The 17472-nt window shown below is 45.8% G+C and overlaps 1 protein-coding gene across 1 annotated transcript; it reads left to right on the top strand.

The window, feature by feature from the left end:
• The first annotated feature begins 7470 nt into the window (after positions 1-7470).
• On the top strand, positions 7471-15812 carry GSC2 (goosecoid homeobox 2). Its single transcript, XM_044281760.1, has 3 exons — positions 7471-8122; positions 11532-11806; positions 15701-15812. The coding sequence occupies exons 1-3, from the start codon at positions 7801-7803 to the stop codon at positions 15800-15802; spliced, it is 699 nt and encodes a 232-aa protein (XP_044137695.1). The 5' UTR covers positions 7471-7800; the 3' UTR covers positions 15803-15812.
• Positions 15813-17472: the final 1660 nt, after the last annotated feature.

Here is a 17472-nt window from a genome sequence, read left to right as displayed (position 1 = left end):
TATCCAGTCCCGGTCTAAATGTGAGCCAACTTCCTTGGTGGGTTACATTTAGACCATTTTCTACGCCTAAGGCCTCATGCACACGACCGTGGTGTGTTTTGCAGTCCGCAAATCGCGGATCCGCAAAACACGGATGGTGTCCGTGCGCGTTTCGCAATTTGCGGAACAGCACGGACAGCCTTTAATATAAATGTCTATTCTTGTCCGCAAATTGCGGACAAGAATAGGACATGTTATATTTTTTTTAGCAGGGCCACTGAACGGAGCAATGGATGCGGACCTATTGAAGCGAATGGGTCCGCATCCGAGCTGCCAAAACGGCGGCTCAGATGCGGCCAAAACCACGGCCATGTGCATAAGGCCTAAAACAGACGTAGAAAAAACCTTTGCACCGCAATATGCGCCAGAAATACACCTAATATAGGCATATTTCTGATCGTAAATGACCGCCTTAAAGGGGTTGTCCGAGTTATGAAAAAAAAAATATATAGCACTGAAAATCTGATATATAACTGAGCTAAGCAAGTTTTATGGAAAAAAATATATACAGTGGGATGCAAAAGTTTGGGCAACCTTGTAAATCGTCATGATTTTCCTGTATAAATCATTGGTTGTTACGATAAAAAATGTCAGTTAAATATATCATATAGGAGACACACACAGTGATATTTGAGAAGTGAAATGAAGTTTATTGGATTTACAGAAAGTGTGCTATAGTTGTTTAAGCAAAATTAGGCAGGTGCATAAATTTGGGCACTGTTGTCATTTTATTGATTCCAAAACCTTTAGGCCTCTTTCACACGGGCGTCATGTTTTTTGCCCGGATAAGAGGCGGGTGCGTTGCGGGAAAATGCGCAATTTTTCCGCACGAGTGCAAAACATTGTCATGCGTTTTGCACTCGCGTGAGAAAAATCGCGCATGTTTGGTACCCAAACCCGAACTTCTTCACAGAAGTTCGGGCTTGGGATTGATGTTCTGAAGATTGTATTTTTTTCCCTTATAACATGGTTATAAGGGAAAATAATAGCATTCTGAATACAGAATGCTTAGTATAATAGGGCTGGAAGGGTTAAAAAAAAATTAAAAAAGTTAACTCACCTTATCCTCTTGATCGCGTAGTTCCCGGTCGGTCCCTTCTTTACTAGCTGTGGGCTAAATGACCTGTGGTAATGTCAGATCACATGCTCCAATCACATGGTCCCAGCTGTATAATGACACTGCTAAGGGAGTGAATACAAGTGCTGCGCTGAGTGACATGTCTGCCTGCTGGGAGACTCTGCAGCATGTTGTATGTGTAGGACTACAAGTCCCAGCTGTATAATGACACTGCTAAGGGAGTGAATAAAAGAGCTGCCCTGAGTGACATGTCTGCCTGCTGGGAGACTCTGCAGCATGTCGTATGTGTAGGACTACAAGTCCCAGCTGTATAATGACACTGCTAAGGGAGTGGATACAAGTGCTGCCCTGAGTGCTGGGAGAATCAGCAGCATGTTGTATGTGTAGGATTACAAGTCCCAGCTGTATAATGACACTGCTAAGGGAGTGGGTACAAGAGCTGCCCTGAGTGACATGTCTGCCTGCTGGGAGACTCTACAGCATGTTGTATGTGTAGGACTACAAGTCCCAGCTGTATAATGACACTGCTAAGGGAGTGGATACAAGTGCTCCCCTGAGTGACATGTCTGTCTGCTGGGTGACTCTGCAGCATGTTGTATGTGTAGGACTACAAGTCCCAGCTGTATAATGACACTGCTAAGGGAGTGAATACAAGTGCTGCCCTGAGTGCTGGGAGACTCAGCAGCATGTTGTATGTGTAGGACTACAAGTCCCAGCTGTATAATGACACTGCTAAGGGAGTGAATACAAGAGCTGCCCTGAGTGACATGTCTGCCTGCTGGGAGACTCTGCAGCATGTTGTATGTGTAGGACTACAAGTCCCAGCTGTATAATGACACTGCTAAGGGAGTGGATACAAGAGCTGCCCTGAGTGACATGTCTGCCTGCTGGGAGACTCTGCAGCATGTTGTATGTGTAGGACTACAAGTCCCAGCTGTATAATGACACTGCTAAGGGAGTGGATACAAGAGCTGCCCTGAGTGACATGTCTGCCTGCTGGGAGACTCTGCAGCATGTTGTATGTGTAGGACTACAAGTCCCAGCTGTATAATGACACTGCTAAGGTAGTGAATACAAGAGCTGCCCTGAGTGACATGTCTGCCTGCTAGGAGACTCTGTAGCATGTTGTATGTGTAGAACTACAAGTCCCAGCTGTATAATGACACTGCTAAGGGAGTGGATACAAGTGCTCCCCTGAGTGACATGTCTGCCTGCTGGGAGACTCTGCAGCATGTTGTATGTGTAGGACTACAAGTCCCAGCTGTATAATGACACTGCTAAGGGAGTGGGTACAAGAGCTGCCCTGATTGACATGTCTGCCTGCTGGGAGACTTTGCAGCATGTTATATGTGTAGAACTACAATTCCCAGCTGTATAATGACACTGCTAATACACACAGGATCTTCCCCCTACCTTCTTGTGCAATGCTCTCTCTAGTATATCGGCTCCAGTGCCCAGAATTGTCCCTGCCTGCAGAGCTGTGCAGCTGAAAGGGTTAAGAATCCTAGCAGAGAGTAGACGGCAGTGAAGGGGGGGGGGCGTGGCCAGCACAGTGACCTTTCGTTTACAGCAGCGGTTCTCAACCTAGGGGTCGCGACCCCTTTGGGGGTCGATTGGCCCTTTCCGGAGGGTCGCCTGAGGCTTCCTATTAGGGCTGCACGATTGTAGCGTTACATTACCCTACTTCGTGAGATTTCCCTACCTCCTGACTTCCCGTCGCACTGCTAATGATGTGAGGAGGCGTTCCTGAGTTTTGACGATCTGCGCATGCGCAAACCGACAGTTTATGGAAAATCTCAGCAGGAGTTCAGCTTCACACCGGGACACTGCGCATGCGCCGGCCGGAGTTAGCCGCGCTTGCGCACTGGGCCGTAATATTTCCCTACTAAGGCTCTCCTGCGCATGCGCAGTGTCCCGGTGTAAAGCTGAACTCCGCTGAGATTTTCCTATAAACTGTCGGTTTGCGCATGCGCAGATCGTCAAAACTCAGGAACGCCTCCTCACGTCATTAGCAGTGCTGACAGGAAGTCAGGAGGTAGGGAAATCTCACGAGGTAGGGTAGTATAACGCTACAAATAGGAGAGAGATTGTTTCACACAGGAGTAACATACTTTACACGCAAAGATATGTGCGCAGTTTAGGACACATGAGGGGACACATAGGGCCATGAGGGGGACCAGCATAAGATGCTATATGTCTTATGCTGGCCCCCCTCATGGCCCTATGTGTCATAGCACACATCCCCTATAACAGCGAACTCCACAGATCCACCCCATAACAGTGCCATCCACAGATCCCCCATAACACTGTCCTCTACAGATCCCCCATAACAGCGTCCTCCACAGATCCCCCATAACAGCGTCCTCCACAGATCCCCCATAACAGCGTCCTCCACAGATCCCCCATAACAGCGTCCTCCACAGATCCCCCATAACAGCGTCCTCCACAGATCCCCCATAACAGCGTCCTCCACAGATCCCCCATAACAGCGTCCTCCACAGATCCCCCATAACAGCGTCCTCCACAGATCCCCCATAACAGCGTCCTCCACAGATCCCCCATAACAGCGTCCTCCACAGATCCCCCATAACAGCGTCCTCCACAGATCCCCCATATACAGCGTCCTCCACAGATCCCCCATATATCAGCGTCCTCCACAGATCCCCCATATATCAGCGTCCTCCACAGATCCCCCATATATCAGCGTCCTCCACAGATCCCCCATATAACAGCGTCCTCCACAGATCCCCCATATAACAGTGTCCTCCACAGATCCCCCATATAACAGCGTCCTCCACAGATCCCCCATATAACAGCGTCCTCCACAGATCCCCCACAACACAGCGTCCTCCACAGATCCCCCACAACACAGCGTCCTCCACAGATCCCCCACAACACAGCGCCCTCCACAGATCCCCCACAACACAGCGCCCTCCACAGATCCCCCACAACACAGCGCCATCCACAGATCCCCCACAACACAGCGCCCTCCACAGATCCCCCACAACACAGCGCCCTCCCACAGATCCCCCACAACACAGCGCCCTCCACAGATCCCCCACAAGCCACCAACAGCGCCCTCCACAGATCCCCCACAACACAGTGCCCTCCACAGATCCCCCATATAACAGCGTCCTCCACAGATCCCCCACAACACAGCGCCCTCCACAGATCCCCCACAACACAGCGCCCTCCACAGATCCCCGACAACACAGCGCCCTCCACAGATCCCCCACAACACAGTGCCCTCCACAGATCCTCCATATAACAGCGTCCTCCACAGATCCCCCATATAACAGCGTCCTCCACAGATCCCCCATATAACAGCGTCCTCCACAGATCCCCCATATAACAGCGTCCTCCACAGATCCCCCATATAACAGCGTCCTCCACAGATCCCCCACAACACAGCACCCTCCACAGATCCCCCACAACACAGCGCCATCCACAGATCCCCCCACAACACAGTGCAATCCACAGATCCCCCCACAACACAGCGTCCTCCACAGATCCCCCACAACACAGCGTCCTCCACAGATCCCCCACAACACAGCGCCATCCACAGATCCCCCACAACACAGCGCCAATTACAGAACTACCTAACACCTTGTAATAGACTGGCATACATCCTGCATATCAGATATTTCATTACAATTCATAACAGTGGCAAAATAGTTATGACGTAGCAAGGAAAAAATGTAATGGTTGGGGGTCACCACAACATGAGGAACTGTATTAAGGGTTCACGGCTTTAGAAAGGTTGAGAACCACTGGTTTACAGGCTTGTAAACGACCTTTATCAGAGCAGGGAGAGAAGCTGACATCACAGGTCATGTGACCCTCAGTGAAATCTGATAAACCAGGCCACTGCAGATAAAGTGAGTTAATTGGAATGCTGTTACATTTGCTTAGTTAGGAACATAGAAAGAACAAAAAATAACTCGGATAACCCCTTTAATGTCTGAATCCAGGCCTACCTGACTTTTTTGTATTCTGTGTCGTGTGACCTGGCAGTCATGTGTTACTACGCTAACTCTACCCCAGGGGCATATATAGAGTGACCAGATGTCCGGCTTATTGGCTCCCTTGCGGTCCTCCCTCAGGTTTAAGGCCTGGATTAAATTGCAGTGGCTTGGAGAGTAGCATTGGGCTGTCTGACCTCGCCCTGCTGCAACAAAACTCACTGAGGCTGGCTCAGAGGAGCACTGTAATCATATATAATACATGATAATACCTTTAAGGGAAGGCCCCTAGCCTGCATTATTTCCCGAAAAATTCATACTTACCTCCTTCCCACTGCTCCATTGCTGCCATTCCTCCATCTTCAGATCTTTGGCTTGGTTTCTTCCAGCTATTGCATGGACATGGCCACATGTGGCACTGAAGCCCATGACTGCTTAAGCCAGGCATTAGCTGCAGTGACCATGTCCATGCCCTGGTCAGAAGAAAGCAAGCTAAGGACTGGAAGGTGCAGAAATGCGAGGCAGCGTGCAGGACTGGATCGGTGGGAAGCAGGTGAGCAAGAATCTTTCAGGAGGTGATGCAGGATAGGTACCTTTGTTTAAATGTTAGGGAGTTTTGCAAGATTATCATACTGTGGATAGGTCATCAGTGTCTGATCGGTGGGAGTCCTACACCTGGGACCCCAGCTGATCAGCTGTTTGAAAAGACAACGGTGTTACTGTGAGCGCTATGGCCTTCTGTAACAGCGGCTGTGGGGCACCGCTGTTCCCCCGCTTACCGCTGCAGTCCTGGCCTCTGTCGGGGTGTGTGCTGTGCTTCTGAGGGTTCCGCTCCACAGCTTCCACTGGTTTCATGTTACACTGCTCTAAGGGTGGAGCACATCACTCCCTGGGCTGTGTGGGTTAGGTCAGGTGACCTTGCTGACCAACTCTGGCTCTCCTGCAGGTACTAAAGTGGCTCAATCCTCTTCCCAGATGCCTCAGTGTCAAGGTCCTTGCGTTTGTTAGTTCCTGATACTCACGTGTGCTCCTGACCTATACTTCGTTCCTGGATTCTGCTTATCGTCTGATCCCTGCCTGCTTGCTTGCTTTGACTCTCTTGCAGCCGACCCGGATTCCCTGACTTGTACCTGTGCCACCTGCCCTGACCTATTGCCTGTCTGACTACGTCTCTGCCGCATCCTTCGGTTCTGCACCGTTGCTCCTGGTAACGTCTCTGCTCACCTGACTACGCTTATACTTCTGATACCTACTCAGGTACGTCCTGGTACGCCCGGACTAGCAGCCACTGACTCTGGGATTACTCTGGAGTAGCCCCTGGCAACTCCCCTAATGGCTCAAGTCTATCCTCACCATCAGAGGCTCTAGTGAAAACCAGGTAGTTGCTTAGACACGCCCCTCCAGAGTATAGCCAGTCAGTGGCACAGTGGGGTCACACCCGCTGATCCGTGACACCTTCTCTCAGCTTTTCCTAAGCCAGAGACAACACAATAATCTGTCACATTGAAGTGAATGGGACTGAGCTGTGATATCAAGCACAATAAGCAAGGAGAAGGCCGCGGTACTTACAGGAATGCCGATGCCTTCTCAAACAGCTGATCAGCAGGGGTTCCGGGTGTTGGACCCCCATCAATCAGTAATAAAATCTCAGAAAACCCTTTTAAATTTGCCTTTAAAGAACAAGTCATTTTTGGCCACAACTTTTGCTGACACAGCTTTATTAGATCCTGTATATTATCATGTGGATATAATTCAACATTTAATGTATCTTTTTTATAATGCATAGAAATTCCACCATTTTCATCTCAGCTTTTACGTCATTCACTCAAAAATAGCACATTCGTTTTAAAGTACCGGATGGTATGGTTTTGTGGATACCAAATATGTATATGTTTTATTATTTTTGTAATAATTATTTAATGTGGAGAGCTTGCGCATGCATTGCTTATAGAGGCTGCTTGCATATATGTGACCGTTCCGTATTTAATGGTATCTCCAAGCACAATTTGCCCCCTGAAATTCGCATATCCAGCTGTGTGGGATCATAATGTTTTATAAAGATTGTGAGGAATGAAGTTAAAAATGAATTAAATCATCATGGTAGATCCAACTGTAAAGTTATATATTTTATACATACAAATATAAAGCAATGCACATCAAATAATGTACAGAACAGATAAAGGAAGAAATCTAAAGGCCAGCTATGATTCCATGGGGCCAAACATTGCCCAGTGATATGTTATTGAACTCAGTATGACAGGTCTGTCAGATTTTGCAGGTATTTTGGTGTTGAGCTAAAATGGAATAATTGTTCTTGGTAATCCCTCTCTGTTGTGTGGAAGCAGTTTTGATATCAGACTTTTTATTCCTGTACACAATGCCCATCACACAATCTGCCTGGCGCCCCAGATGCAAAAAGCAGATTCTTATTTTTTTTCCAAGCTCTGCTTGGATTAACGAGATCTCAGATGCACAACTCAGAGTGAACAAAACCCCCTGAGATTAGAGGGCCAGTTATCGTATTCACTGAGGTTTAGCATTTCTGTCCAGGGATTATGGAAGCTTTTTTTTTTTTTTCTCTCCCCCATGAAATAGTTTGAGTTATAAAGTGGCAGCTTTAGAGGAAAGAAATAAAGGTATTTAAAATACAGACAAGTCGAGGAATGAAAGGAAAATACTTTAAGCTGAAGTATTAAAGGTAAAGGGGGTCTCTTGTACAAGATGAGATGTTTTATAAGGCGAGCAATCATATCGGAGAGAGACGGTGTAGAGTCAGCACTGCGGAGGCGCACTCGCGGCATGTCATCCAGCAAGGAAAGTGTTAAAAAGAAGACACAGCGTCCCTTCTCTATTGAAAGCATCCTCTCTCTTCCTCCACCTAAAATAAAACAAAAGCCTAATGGTGGCCAGCAGGGATCAGCATGGCCACCAAGTGGGCAATGTCAAGTGACTACATGTCAAGATGACCCACCCGTGCCTGGATGCAAATGTTGCTGCTGTGTCCATTTCAGCCACCACTCTGGACAGGATCCACCATGGCTCAGTGAGTATGCCTGTAGCTTGTGGTAAATACTACTACTGTGAAGGGTTGTAGAGCTAAAATAATGCATAGCTAGTAACTTTTAGCAGGTATTTATAAGGGATGAGCATCAATTTGTACTTACATGTGACTGTTAGGAAATCAGTATTGTGTGCCTATTGTCATTTGCAAGCGCTAAAGGAGCAGAATCCTATCTTTTCCGTCTCCTTTCTTTATCATTTCTTAATTAAAGTAGCTAAAACAAATTTGCCATTTTTTGTGTGTTATTTTGTAGGATTTCTGATTCCTCCTCCAATGGGAAATATAATGGTGTTAAATGGTATTTATCATGTAGACAGAGTTATTACAAGGCACTTACTTATGTATTGTGATTGTCCATATTGCCTCCTTTTCTGGCTTGATTCATTTTTCATCACTTTATTCACTGATCATTTCCAGGGGTTGCGACCACCCTGCAATCCAGCAGCGGTGGTCATGCTTGCCCACTATAGGAAAAAGAGCCAGCCATGGTTGGGACGTAGGGAGTGTACATAGGAACACGTGCGCAGCAGCTTCCGTCCCGGCCACCTGGTATCTATGCTGCAGCATTAACCCCTGGAAACGAGCAGTGCATAATGCGACAGGAAAATGAATCAAACCAGCAAATGAGGCAATATGGACATATATACAGACGTGGACAAAATTGTTGGTACCCTTTGGTCAATGAAAGAAAAAGTCACAATGGTCACAGAAATAACTTTAATCTGACAAAAGTAATAATAAATTAAAATTCTATAAATGTTAACCAATGAAAGTCAGACATTGTTTTTCAACCATGCTTCAACAGAATTATGTAAAAAAATAAACTCATGAAACAGGCATGGACAAAAATGATGGTACCCCTAGAAAACACAGAACATAATGTGACCAAAGGGACATGTTAATTCAAGGTGTGTCCACTAATTAGCATCACAGGTGTCTACAACCTTGTAATCAGCCATTGGGCCTATATATATGGCTCCAGGTAATCACTGTGTTGTTTGGTGATATGGTGTGTACCACACTCGACATGGACCAGAGGAAGCAAAGGAAAGAGCTGTCTCAAGAGATCAGAAAGAAAATTATAGACAAGCATGTTAAAGGTAAAGGCTATAAGACCATCTCCAAGCAACTAGATGTTCCTGTGAGTACAGTTGCACATATTATTCATAAGTTTAAGATCCATGGGACTGTAGCCAACCTCCCTGGACGTGGCCGCAGGAGGAAAATTGATGACAAATCTAAGAGACGGATAATCCGAATGGTAACAAAAGAGCCTAGAAAGACTTCTAAAGAGATTCAAGGTGAACTTCATGCTCAAGGAACATCAGTGTCAGATCGCACCATCCGTCGTTGTTTGAGCCAAAGTGGACTACATGGGAGACGACCAAGGAGGACACCATTGTTGAAAACGAATCATAAAAAAGCAAGACTGGAATATGCCAAACTACATGTTGACAAGCCACAAAGCTTCTGGGAGAATGTCCTGTGGACAGATGAGACAAAAATCGAAGTTTTTGCCAAGGCACATCAGCTGTATGTTCACAGACGAAAAAATGAAGCATATCAAGAAAAGAACACTGTCCCTACTGTGAAACATGGAGGAGGCTCTGTTATGTTCTGGGGCTGCTTTGCTGCGTCTGGCACAGGGTGTCTTGAATCTGTGCAGGGTACAATGAAATCTCAAGACTATCAAGGAATTCTAGAGAGAAATGTACTAGCCAGTGTCAGAAAGCTTGGTCTCAGTCGCAGGTCATGGGTCTTGCAACAGGACAATGACCCAAAACACACCGCTAAAAACACCCAAGAATGGCTAAGAGGAAAAAATTGGACTATTCTAAAGTGGCCTTCTATGAGCCCTGACCTCAATCCTATTGAGCATCTTTGGAAGGAGCTGAAACATGCAGTCTGGAAAAGGCACCCTTCAAACCGGACACAACTGGAGCAGTTTGCTCATGAGGAGTGGGCCAAAATACCTGCTGAGAGGTGCAGATGTCTCATTGACAGTTACAGGAAGCGTTTGATTGCAGTGATTGCCTCAAAAGGTTGCGCAACAAAATATTAAGTTAGGGGTACCATCATTTTTGTCCATGCCTGTTTCATGAGTTTATTTTTTTACATAATTCTGTTGAAGCATGGTTGAAAAACAATGTCTGACTTTCATTGGTTAACATTTATAGAATTTTAATTTATTATTACTTTTGTCAGATTAAAGTTATTTCTGTGACCATTGTGACTTTTTCTTTCATTGACCAAAGGGTACCAACAATTTTGTCCACGTCTGTATATGTATAGATGCTGCTGCCCAGCATAGGAGGTAAATATGTATTCGCCTGGTATGACTCACCTTGTCATATAAGTAAAAAATGAATATATAGATAGTATTAGTCAGGCACTCACCAACTGGCACGACACAGATATGTAAAAGCGCGTTTATTCGTATCAATATGAGCGGTATAAAAAAGAGGGGCGGTATATAAAGGATAATTGGCAAAAGAATAAGAATTCACACCTTCTCTGCATTTTTTATTCAAAGATATCACCTTCTCTGCATGAAGAGACAGTTACCTAGGATTTAAATTTTTTCTACATTTTTTTTTTTTACCTGTATACCGATATTACTACATAGATATTCTTGCTAGCAGACAGCAGTATTGACATACTACGTTCTAATACCATTGTGAATTAATATTCTTTTACCAATTATCCTTTATATACCGTCCCCCTTTTTTATACCGCTTATATCGATACGAATAAACGCGCTTTTACATATCTGTGTCGTGCCAGTTGGTGAGTGCCTGACTAATACTATCTATATATTCATTGTCTGCACATTGTATGCAGGCGTCAGCATGGAAATACATGCACAGAGCATAGCATCCTCACAGGGGCTGTTGTGGTGCCCACCAGTACCATTGACATAATATACCGGTAGGTTTCTGCAACTAGTTTGTGTATTCTGCCCCTTAGCAAAAGCAGCTTGCTCATAAGCGTACGGCCACACGGTCAGGTTTTCTGATGCAGTTTTGGAAGCCAAAATCAGGAGTGAATGCTAAAATAAGAGAAAGTATAAAGAACAGATAAAAACTTCTCTTTTTTTAATTCACTCCTAGTTTTCGCTTCCAAAACTGCATGCAAAAACCTGACCGTGTGGCCTTACCCTAAAGCAGGCATGTCCAAACTGTGGCCCTCCAGCTGTTGTAAAACTACAACCCCCAGCATGCCCTAATAGATGTAAGCTATCCAGGCATGCTGGGAGTTGTAGTTTTGGAACAGCTGGAGGGCCGCAGTTTGGACATGCCTGCCCTAAAGGAAATGTTACTATAATTCTTTGTTGCCTTTAGAAATGTAAATATTATTTTCTGGTATGTTAAAACTTGTGTCATTTTATAAATATTTATCTATAACTATAACACAGGCTCCCAGTTACACTGGCCTGTACAAATAATCAGTACAGTCCCTGAAGATGGAGGAAAAGTCATCTATAACGGGATCCAAACAGTGAATAATATGCCAGTCATTCAGCGTAGGACTCGTCGTCACCGTACGATATTCACAGAAGAGCAGTTACACGCTTTGGAGGAAACCTTCCACCAGAACCAGTATCCAGATGTCATTGCTAGGGAACAGTTGGCTGGCCGGATCCATCTCAGAGAGGAGCGAGTGGAGGTAACATGAACTGTAAAAAGTCAACAAACAGAACGTGATGAAAATGTATCAATGTAAGGGATGGTGAAGGCCTCATGCAAACTGCCGATCCGCTAATCAGACAAGCAGTCCATGTGCCATCTGCTTTTTGTTTGCGGACTCATTGACTTTTAATGGGTCCGCAGTTCGCATTTTGATAGAACATGTCCTACACTTGTTCACAATACGTGGGCTGCACATGGACTGCTTCCGTATTTTGAAGATCTGCAGTTTGCGGACCGCATAAGGCCTAATAGTGAAAGTATATGAAGAGAGCCCTTAGTGTTTATTTTGTCATTTTAATGCACAGAAACCCTACCTTATTCAGTGCTCTCCTTACATACATTTCTACTCATGTAGTTTTTCCCCACCATCTTATAAATAAAAAAAAGGGACACTCGTAATATTTGTGCATTGGATATAATCAATGATACATGTTATACAAGGTGGCCCATGAAAAAGTAGCCCGCCTCCAGCAATAGTATGACAAGATGAACCAGCAAGTGGATTTTAATTTTTTTTTTTAGAACTCATAAGTCATAAAAGATGCTGAAAGTGGTCCCCGTTCACGTCTCTGCATCTTTGGCCACGTTGGATTATGTTGGTGTATACTGCTTGTGATGCTGCAGATGGTGTTTGTGAGGTTTTCCTTGAGTTTATCCTATTCACTGACACTGAGCACCAAACACCAATTTTTTGGTCGTGAAGTGGTGTTTTTTTAGTCAAATGGGGTTTTCAGCGGACCGGAACATCGTATTCTGGGAATTTACCTGACCTGATAAATGAAACCAAGCTTCGTCCGTCATAAAGTACAGCAATGGGTCCAAATATTTAGCTTTGTCAGACTCTTTCAGTTCCTGAAAGAATAAATCAGTCTTAATTGCCCATAGCAACCAATCAGAACTCAGCTTTCATTTTCTCAGAGCCCTGTAGGACCTGAAAGCTGAGCTCCGATTGGTTGCTATGGGCAACTAAAACTGATTTATTATTCAGTTTGATAAAAGTGGCCTTTTGTGTCAGAAAGACGGTGTTCTCCCTGGAACAGCAAATAGTGATTGTGGAAGTGCAGCGGCCCGGACTGCAGGGGCAGTATGTGAGTGCATGGTGGGCTGATGGGGGTAGTAGTCGTACTCACGGTTTTGGAGCTCCGGGGCACTCTCTATTGCAGGGAACACCAGCCAGATGGAAGTTGAGGTGCCCTTGATGGTAATGGGCATGCTTAGGGTGCTTTTGTGGCTGGGCCCCTGTGTTCGTGGCGCCAGCACCGTAAGGTGCAATTAAGGTGGAGCAGAAGAATGAGGAATGAGACAGTAGTTAAACCAAACAGGAACTTTACTTATCAGATGTAGTAAGGCATCCAATATCATCACTTTGTGTTGCATACAGATAGCAAAAAGGGTAAAGCTGCAAATTCAAATTAGCAGGCTACCTGAGGTGAAGTGTAGAGGTTAACTACAGCACACTTTAGTAGAGGTGATGTTCTTACTTGCACTTGGTTCCTTATCTTGCTTTTGTTACTCAGCCTTTTAATAGTAGTTTAGATCCTCTGTAAGTGAGTATTCTGACAGATGGCATTTCTGTCCTTGGTTACGGTGGGCAGCCGATAGCTTAGAAACTCTCCACCTAATGCAAAGGTGACAAAAAATGATAAACGGCAGTTATCTTCCTTTGCCAATAGTCTATAGTTTAGTAATCCAGCAACCCAAGAGCAATCTCCCTCATGTCGTAGGTTTATTCCGGCCGCCTCTCGGCATGTTTGCCATGCTGCCGCCGGAACTCTGGCCCGCCCCCATTATAGTCAATGGGGCCAGAGCGGTAGTCAGGGGGCACGTCTGCACTAGCAGCAGCAAGGATCCGACAGGCTGTTCACCCGCCGGATCAGCCTGCCGGAGTTCCTTGGTACTAGTGTGAAAGTAGCCTTAGGCAGTTTGATTTTGAGATATTGGAGGCGGACTACTTTTTTGTGGGACACCCTGTATAAGGCCTATTTTGCATGTGGTACAAGGAGAGGGGAAGCATTTGTGATGTAAAAGAGGCCTAAGTGGGAACATGGGTCAAGGTTTGAGCACTGAAGATACTAAATCAGATTAATGTTAGAAACAAATTAGGAAATTATGAGCCTACATTGAAAATGTGAAATAAGTACATATCTGGACTGGCCTAGTGTTTGTCTAAGTATACTTCACATATGTGACTGTGTCATTGTGCATTCTATTCACATGAAAGGGGTTTATAGGATTAGAAAAAACATGGCTGCTTTTTCCCCAAAATCACTGGCACTAGTCATGAGCAAATCGATTTGTACTAATCAATCATGCTTCTTGAGCAGATAGGGGCTAACCCTGCTGCTCAAGACTCCCACCTGCTCCTGACTGACAGGGCCATACAGCTTGCTTGGCTGTGCCAATCTTTCCTTGCACCTGTGTTGTTGCTTGGCACAAACCCAGAGCATCTGCTGCTGGTACCTGAGTAGCGCAGATGCCAACTCTGCCATCATCGCTTCACTTCCAGATAAACCAAAACGTGAGTGGCGCATGTACAGTTGGCATTGTACTGGTCCGGTAGCAGCTGCAGATCCTCTGCACTTGCACCACTACTTGGAGCAACAGCACAGGAGCAAGAGGACACGGCCAGGCAAGATGTTTGGCCCTCTCAATCAAGGGGGATCCTCTTGAGCAGCGGGGCCAGCCCCTTGCTACTCAAGAAGGCAGATTTTTTTTTTTTATTTTAGCAAATTTGATATACGTGAATCAATTAGCTCATCACTAATTGGCACCAGGGGTGGACTGGGAACTTAAAGGGGTATTCCCATTACATACAATGGGGGCATACCACCATTCCTCCATTGTCTGATAGGTGCGGGTCTCGCATCTACAACGAGAACGGAGTGGGGAGAGCTGTGGCTGGAGGACCGTCCACCACCAAGTGCTGCTCACATAGAAGTAAAAGGGAGCGCATCGTGCACGCGCGGCCCCTGCTGCTCCCATTCATTTCTATGGGGCAGATAGAAATAGTCGAGCCAGCGCTCGGCTATTTTTGGCAGCTCCATAGAAATGAGAAGAGGGCGGCTGTGCATGCGCAGTGCGCCCTCCGTTCATTTCCCCGCTTCGTTGTAGGTGCGGGTTCCAGAGGTGGGACCTGCACCTATCAGAGACAACAGGGGCATATCCTAGCGATATGCCCCATTGCCTGAGATGGCAAAACCCCTTTAAAGTGGTCCTGGAAAAAAAAACTAAAAGTGGCCCCAATGTTGAAGGTGGGTTCAAATTGATAGAAGGTGGGGCAACAAAAGTAAGCAGGGATAACAGAAGTAGAGGAGGCAGCAATACCATAGTGCAGCACAAAATACCACCCCAGAAGCTGTCCCTCTGTAGTGAAGTTAGATGTGGACCATATCAGTACATCAGTGAGGCAGCCCTACCTTCAGCATGCTGTCTGGACTTACTCTAATAATGACCCCTATAGTTCCCCCAGTAGTATATACCCGACCAGCAGCAGTGAGGAGGGCTTGGGTGGCCCTATGGGCATTGGCCCAGCAGGAAATTTCCCTGTAGGGCCTATGGCCAGTCTGCCCCTAATTGGCACACTTATCCATAGGTTGTGTGTTATATTGCAGCTGGCCCCATTGACTTCAATGGAGCTGACCTGCAATACTAGACACAACCAATATGTGCCCCCTTTAAAAAAACAGCCATATTTGCCTAATCCTGTGCAAACCCTTTAAGACCTAATGGTACATTAGGCACTTGTAGGGCTGCATTGCTGCAGTGTATCGTTTTCATGTGCCTGTTTGAAGGGGTAGCGTTAAGGATAGTAAACCCTATGACCTATATGTGGCTTGATTTGATGTATAAACCATTCCTTTTTGTGGAACAGGTATGGTTTAAAAACCGAAGAGCAAAGTGGAGAAGGCAAAAGAGAGTTACAACGTCCATCATCATCCTCCAAGGAAACAAAAAGGGAGATGACTCTTGTTAGCGGTGGATGAGGAGTCACGATGAGCAGTAACAAGAATCAATAAAAAATCCTTGTCGTCTTTTCTCTATTAGAAGACTCGGGCTTTACATTTGTACCAAATATTTTCTCTACTTTCTATATGTGCTTAGTTTTCCAATGCGGTTCATTTAGTCTCTATGGAATAAAAATTTAGAGTTAACGGGTGTGTTTGATAAATGTTTATTTTTTATGACATCTGCAGGGCAGATAAAGCTTTATTCACACGTCAGTGATTGTGAGTAGAGATTAGCGAATTCCTATTGAAAAGTAGCAGGGTGCAATGACAGGGAGCTGCAATAGCGCCGCCCGCCATCATTGTACCCTTCAGATGCCGAGTTCAAACATGATTGCAGCATCTAAGTGTAAAAACTGTGTAAAATTAACATTAAAAAAAACTTACCGCCTCCATTTGCTCGAGACGGGCCGACCAGCACAATCCTGCTTGAAGATCTGGTGTGAAATGACATCCCACGCATGGGATTTCGGCCGAGATCTTCAATCAAGGTGGAGGCTGGCAGCCCGTCGCGTGCAAATGTATTTTTTTTATACTATTTCAGGTTAAATCAATTTGCTAAGCACCCGTTTGCATAAAGGGTTCCCCAGGTTACCGGTAGATATGCATGGGGTCTGTAATTTATTTTTGCACCAAGCTTTAATCAGCTGGGGCAGCCTTACCAGGCATTATTCCTAGTTTAATAGGGCTGATCCTGCTGACAGATGCCCTTTAAAAAAAAAAATGGAAAAAAGTTATACTACTGGGACCCCCACTGATCCCAAGAATGGGGGTCTCATTCTCCTATGTCCGGCGGTCCCATAGAGAATAAATGGAGTGACAGGGCGCATGCTTGACCTGCTGCTCTAACAGATCGGGGATTGGGACCCCTGTTCTTGGGATTGGTGGGGGTACCAACAGTTGGACCCCCACCAATAAGTTAGTTATCCCCTACCCTGTAGATTGAAAACTTGGCATAACCCCTTTGATGTTTCCCACCGCTTCCTCCCTGGTTCTTCTCACAGGAAGATGTGGCCTGTTGGCTAATCGCTGGCTATGATCACCACTGTGACCAGTGATTAGATGAGCAGTCACGGCAACAGATCGGTATCACTTTTGTCCACCATTAACCCCTCCCCTTTTTTTTAAAAGTAATTACACGTGCTTGCATAATGCTTTTCCTTTAATCCCTTCAACCACAATGACGTATCGGTATGTCATGGTGGTTGAGGGAATGTATGGGGGCAGGCTGCTGCAGTAAGCCTGCTCCATACGTGGCGGGTGTCGACTGTATCATACAGCAGGCACACGACTGCAATGACGGGGAACGGAGATCGTCCAAAACCCCATCATTGAACCCCTTAGATACTGCGATCAACACTGATCGTGGCATCTGTGGAGTTAGGCCTCATGCACCCGACCGTTGTTTTGGTCCACATCCGAGCCACCGTTTTTGCGGCTCTGATGCGGACCCATTCACTTCAATGGGGCACTCCGTGTGCTGTCCGCATCCGTTGCTCTGTTCCGTGGCCCCGCCCAAAAAATATAACCTGTCCTATTCTTGTCCGTTTTGCAGACAAGAATAGGCAGTTAGGCTACATGCACACGACCGTACTATTTAGACTACATGCACACGACATGCACTATTTTTTTTTGCGGG

Source organism: Bufo gargarizans, chromosome 1 (assembly GCF_014858855.1).
Source record: "Bufo gargarizans isolate SCDJY-AF-19 chromosome 1, ASM1485885v1, whole genome shotgun sequence".
Taxonomy (NCBI): domain Eukaryota; kingdom Metazoa; phylum Chordata; class Amphibia; order Anura; family Bufonidae; genus Bufo; species Bufo gargarizans.
Note: the sequence above shows the minus strand (reverse complement) of the source record. Positions and strands in the feature narration are given on the sequence as shown.

Excerpts from the sequence above, each read along its gene's own strand:
- GSC2 (XM_044281760.1), top strand. The coding sequence starts at position 7,801 with ATGAGATGTTTTATAAGGCGAGCAATCATATCGGAGAGAGACGGTGTA. Across the intron at positions 8,123-11,531 it reads ACAGGATCCACCATGGCTCA|TATTTATCTATAACTATAAC; the intron begins GTGAGTATGCCT and ends TCATTTTATAAA. Across the intron at positions 11,807-15,700 it reads TCAGAGAGGAGCGAGTGGAG|GTATGGTTTAAAAACCGAAG; the intron begins GTAACATGAACT and ends TTTGTGGAACAG.